Source organism: Bemisia tabaci, chromosome 8, assembly GCF_918797505.1.
Source record: "Bemisia tabaci chromosome 8, PGI_BMITA_v3".
NCBI classification, from domain to species: domain Eukaryota; kingdom Metazoa; phylum Arthropoda; class Insecta; order Hemiptera; family Aleyrodidae; genus Bemisia; species Bemisia tabaci.
Window position 1 is genome coordinate 16,890,408 of NC_092800.1, and position 6,245 is coordinate 16,896,652.

Genomic DNA, 6,245 nt, shown 5'->3' on the forward strand with positions numbered 1-6,245 from the left:
CCTTTGTCCCAAAGAACTCCATGTGACCTGCCGGCACGGCGGTGTCTAGAAGAAAAAAATCAGTTGCACCTCATGAAATTTTAGCTCTATTTTCGAGTGACCGCGGTGTTGCGCTATCAATTATGGGTTTGCACCTATAGATGCTTGTCTGAGGGATATTTTCTTGAAAAAGTAGCAGATTTGTCAATTGTTCATGTGCCTCCGTTTTCCTCGTTGGCATGAGATGAGATAGGTCCAGTCAGCACCCGATATCTCCGAAACGCGCCACGCCGCGCTGCGCCTCGTCGCACAGTTTACATTCGATTTGGAGCGGCCTATGCGTGAAACTAAATTCGGCGATAGTACATGTATTAAATGAATTCAATTCTTAAAACATGGAAGAGAAGATATCGCATAATTGAAATTGTTGTTCTCACCTAAAAACTTTGAATTAAGATCGCGGACATTTTGAGTTGTCCGTAGAACTGGTAAAGTGAGGTGACCGATCCGTATCAACTTATTCCTTTGCCGTTGTATACTGTTCGAGAAGGAAGCTCAAAAGTGTGCAAATTTCTCAGATATTTAAGTCAAAAGTGAATTTAAGGCTATCTTGTTTTGACCTAGAGGAGGCACCGACCATCCTCGAGCTCTATGCTCCGTCGTTGCTGGCCGCTCCTCCAACCAGCTTCCCGGTTAAGCTTTTAACTGTTCTATTCAAATCCAAACGTATCATTACATCTTATGGATGAATAAAATCTCAATCTTCCCAAGCATAGTTCCAGGTGAGTGTGGTTTCATTCTTTTGTATTGAACTCGATCCATTTACTTTGTACATAGAATATGCTCTATGAGCATTTTCAATTCATTTCAAGTATCTCAATTCTGAACAACTATTGATTACAGCTTTTAAAATATGCTTTTGTCCAGGACTCTGAACCCATAAAATGCAAAGAATATCTACGAAAGACACCTGAGGACCGATTTTCAGTCACTGCATCGGATACGAAGTGTGAGGTGAAACTTCCAGACGCATTCCCAGAGGATGGCGGAACTGAGTTTTTGAAGGACGAAATATCTGCCCCGGGCCCTTTTTTTGGGAGAGATGGCTCGTCCCCTCATGTTGCAGCAATAACCAAGATTGTTAAAGACGAAACGACTTTTGCCGGCGGGGTTGATTCATCGGAACAAATTCAAGGAATTCCATCCGGTTCTCCGTTCGATTTAAACAATCAAATTAAAACTGAAACGAATACAGAGGATACAGATTTTGTCAACGCGTTACACACCAGTATCGAGATAAAAGATGAAGATCCTCTAGAATGGCAAGAATACCCAAACATCTCTGAGACTCATGATTCACGACGTACGTCGAATTTTTGTACTCGAAATACGGCGTTTCATAGTAAAATCAACGCGAGTAAAATAGGAAGAATTGAAAACGACCCGCTTTTTACCCAATTACTATCCAGGAATCCAGAAGGCAATACGATTTCTGAATCTGGCAGGGTGACGCCTTCAGAAGAAGTTAAAAAGACTATCCTGAATGCTGCTATCGACAAAATCACTCATACTACAATTGGAAAAAATGGAAAATGTGATAATCATGGAGAACCGGAACAGGTGATCCATGTTCAATATGATCAAGAAGGTGCGACTGACGATACTGGGGAACAATCAAATTACAATATTTGCGCCGCATCTGTTTCTAAAGGAAACCATTTTAAGGAGAACAGATACACACGTACAGGTGAGAAACCGTTCGCTCGCAGTCATTGCTCTGCATCATTTACTAGGAAATCCCAGGCAAAGAGACTTATGCGCACACATACTGGTGGGAAACCATTCAGTTGCAGTCATTGTTCCTCATCTTTTACTCGAAAGTCATCTTTAAAGAGTCATTTGCGCGTACGTACTGGGGAGAAACCATTCAGTTGCAGTCATTGCTCTGCATCATTTACTGAAAAATTCAATTTAAACAGTCACATGCGCATACACACTGGTGAGAAATTCAGTTGCAGTCATTGCTCCTCATCTTTTACTCATAAGGCATCTTTAAAGAGACATATGCGCACACAGACTGGTGGGAAACCATTCAGTTGCAGTCATTGCTCCTCATCTTTTACTCAAAAGGCATCTTTAAAGATTCATATGCGCGTACATACCGGTGAAAAACCGTTCAGTTGCAGTCATTGCTCTGCATCTTTTTTCCAAAAATCCCATTTAAAGAGTCATATGCGCACACACACTGGTGAGAAATTCAGTTGCAGTCATTGCTCCTCATCTTTTACTCAAAAGACATCTTTAAAGAGTCATATGCGCGTACATACCGGTGAAAAACCATTCAGTTGCAGTCATTGCTCCTCATCTTTTACTCAAAAGGCATCTTTAAAGATTCATATGCGTGTACATACCGGTGAGAAACCATTCAGTTGCGATCATTGCTCTTCATCTTTTGCTGAAAAATCCAAGTTAAAAGCACATATGCGCACACACACTGGTGAGAAATTCAGTTGCAGTCATTGCTCCTCATCTTTTACTCAAAAGGCATCTTTAAAGAGTCATATGCGCACACACACTGGTGAGAAATTCAGTTGCAGTCATTGCTCCTCATCTTTTACTCAAAAGGCATCTTTAAAGAGTCATATGCGCGTACATACCGGTGAAAAACCATTCAGTTGCAGTCATTGCTCCTCATCTTTTACTCAAAAGGCATCTTTAAAGATTCATATGCGTGTACATACCGGTGAGAAACCATTCAGTTGCGATCATTGCTCTTCATCTTTTGCTGAAAAATCCAAGTTAAAAGCACATATGCGCACACACACTGGTGAGAAATTCAGTTGCAGTCATTGCTCCTCATCTTTTACTCAAAAGGCATCTTTAAAGAGTCATATGCGCGTACATACCTGGTGAGAAACCATTCAGTTGCAGTCATTGCTCCTCATCTTTTACTCAAAAGGCATCTTTAAAGAGTCATATGCGCGTACATACCGGTGAAAAACCATTCAGTTGCAGTCATTGCTCTGCATCATTTTCTCAAAAAGCCCATTTAAAGAGTCATATGCGCACACACACTGGTGAGAAATTCAGTTGCAGTCATTGCTCCTCATCTTTTACTCAAAAGGCATCTTTAAAGAGTCATATGCGCGTACATACCGGTGAAAAACCATTCAGTTGCAGTCATTGCTCCTCATCTTTTACTCAAAAGGCATCTTTAAAGATTCATATGCGTGTACATACCGGTGAGAAACCATTCAGTTGCAGTCATTGCTCTGCATCATTTACTGAAAAATCCAAGTTAAAAGCACATATGCGCACACACACTGGTGAGAAATTCAGTTGCAGTCATTGCTCCTCATCTTTTACTCAAAAGTCATCTTTAAAGAGGCATATGCGCATACATAGCGGTGAAAAACATTCAGTTGCAATCATTGCTCTGCATCATTCTGTGATATATCCAATTTAAAGAAACATATGGGCAACCATGTCGGCGAGAAACCGTTCAGTTGCAGTCGGTGCTCCTCATCTTTTACTCAAAAGTCATCTTTAGAGTCCTATGCGCGTACATATCGGTGAAAAACTATTCCTTTGCAGATATTGCTCTGCATCTTTTGCTGCAAAATCTCATTTAACGCGGAATATTCGCACACATACCGGTGAGAAACCATTTAGTTGCAGTCATTGCTCAGCATTATTCACTCGAACATCTGATTCAAGGAGACATTTACATACACCGTTGAGGAAAATCTAAATTATCGCGTCATATTTGCACACATACTGGTGAGAAACTATTCAGCTTATGACTTTGCTCTGCATCTTTTACTAATGAATCTCATTTGAAGGAACATATGCGCACAGATACCGGTGAGTTAAGGTGATTCGATGGACGCCATATTTTGTGTCAGAACGGCATGCGATATATCGCATCAATTGGTTCCATTTTTTCAGCTATTCGTCATTTTTCTCCAAAATTGAGATCGCAATTCTGTTATCAGGAGACTAAAGCACTCACTCACCAATTTTAACAAAGAAATTCAACGTAATAAAGGCGTGGTTTTTTTAGAGAGAAAATATCGCATTCTAGTGCAGTTTCGATATCAGTATCAAATGCGATGTTTTCTCTCTGAAAAAAACACGCTTTTATTACGTTGAATTTCTTTGTTAAAATTGGTAAGTGAGTGCTTTAGTCTCCTGATAACAGAATTGCGATCTCAAAATTGGAGAAAAATGACGAGTAGCTGAAAAAATGGAACCATTTGATGCGATATATCGCATGCCGTTCTGACACAAAATATGGCGTCCATCGAATCACCTTAACCTTCATTTGCAATCATTATTCTGTATAATTTTTTCATAAATCCGATTTCAAGAGACATACGTGCAACGTGCATACCTACCGGTGAGAAACCATTGAGTTGCAGTCATTGCTCTGCATATGTTCCTAGAAAATTTCCTTTAAAGAATCACATGTGCACACATACCGGTGAGAAAACATTCAGACGCAGGGATTGTTTTGCATCCTTTGCTCAAAAATCCAATTGAAAGCGCCATATTCTCAATCATCCCGGCGAGAAACAATTCATTTGCAACTAATACTCTTTATTCTTGACTGAATAATCTGCCTTAAAGAATCACAAGCGCACTCATAACGACGAGAATCAATGTATTTGCAGTCATTTCTCCGAAGAGAAACTTTGAAGAGACATTATTATGCGTACACATACCGGTGAGGAACCATTCAGTTGTAGTCATTGTTCTGTATCCTTTGTCGAAAATTCTAAATGAATGAAACCTATGCGCATACGCACCGATGAGGAACCACTCAGTTGCAAAGAATGGTATATATATATCTCTTTCTCATAGATCGAATTATACTACACATATGCGCACCCACACCGGTAAGAATTTGGTTAGTTGATAGGTACAATTTCCTTGTATCTTCTATTGACATACCTACATTTTATGGTCATAAAAGCAGACATACTGGTGAGAAACCATTATATGCATTGATTTATCTGCATCTTCTTGCGATTGAAACATTTGAAAGGGAACAAATAGATTGCATTTTGCAAAAAGGAACCAGGAGCATTGCAATGTGCTGAGATTGTCATGTTAATTGAATCCATGGCAATCTGACTATTGAAAATCATTGTTATATTATGAATTTGATACTTGGTTATTTGTGTCTTAAATTTTACTGGTTTTTTAGTTGTTTTTTTGTGTTATGTGTTTGGTTAGATGTTTTATAAATTAATTTTATTGGGAATTGATTTATATTTGAAAGGATAATTTGGTTAAGGGTTGTTTGAATAATAAATGAATTTTAGAGTGTAATGAAGTGATTTAATTTGGGATTTTGAGTGAAATTTTATTTAATTTTTTTTGAGTGTGGATTAGTGATAGATTTTATGAGTGGGGTATGTAATTGGTTGATTTATGGTTTTGAAAAGGTAATTATTGATTGATGGTAGGGGATTTGAAGGTGAGATTTTTGTGTGAGGTTGATGGTGTTTGATTGGAAATAATTGGTTTTAATAATTTGATGGGTTGGGTGGAGAGGGGGATGTGTTTTTGAATGTGGGTTTTGGATGGGTTTTAAGGTGGTTTTTAGGGGTTGGTGGAATGTTGGAAGAGGGGGGGAAGGGTGGAGGTGTGTTTATGGTGTATTTTTTAATCTAGGGAGTTTTAAGTGTTTGGAATGATGTATGGGGAAGGGGGTTGATGAAGTGTATCACTTTTGTATGTTTGTAAAAATTTGATAATTTCTATGTTGTACCTCTACTAGAGTGACCGCATATTTTCTTTGACCTTGTATTTTACGTTCATTTTCATGTTAAATTTCTGAAAAGATAAATTTTTGACGAAGTAACCACTTTTGTATGTTTTCATTCTTTAATTTTCTATTTATAGGCCTCTATTGAGTGACTTATTTATTCTTTGACCTTGTTTTTTACGTTCCTCTTCATGAAACATTTTCTAATAACAGAAATTTTAAAGCCTTTGAGGGCCGTCAGTCAAAAATTATAGGCCTCTATTGAGTGACTTATTTATTCTTTGACCTTGTTTTTTACGTTCCTCTTCATGAAACATTTTCTAATAACAGAAATTTTAAAGCCTTTGAGGGCCGTCAGTCAAAAATTACAAATAAGACGGGTATGTTTTCACTTCAGATTTGGATTCTACGCAAAAAGCTACGTAGAATTGTTATGGCTCACGGCCTATTTGCCCAAAATTTTTGTTGCTCCCTTTTCCCTCCAAAAATACAC

The 6,245-nt window shown here is 38.4% G+C and overlaps 1 protein-coding gene across 1 annotated transcript; it reads left to right on the forward strand.

Moving 5' to 3' along the window:
• The first annotated feature begins 2,891 nt into the window (after positions 1–2,891).
• Positions 2,892–5,070, forward strand: LOC140225194 (uncharacterized). The gene has a single exon (XM_072303088.1). It carries the CDS (start codon positions 2,957–2,959, stop codon positions 3,443–3,445), a length of 489 nt encoding a protein of 162 aa, XP_072159189.1. The 5' UTR covers positions 2,892–2,956; the 3' UTR covers positions 3,446–5,070.
• The last annotated feature ends 1,175 nt before the right edge of the window (positions 5,071–6,245 follow it).

Excerpts from the sequence above, each read along its gene's own strand:
- LOC140225194 (XM_072303088.1), top strand. The coding sequence starts at position 2,957 with ATGCGCGTACATACCGGTGAAAAACCATTCAGTTGCAGTCATTGCTCT.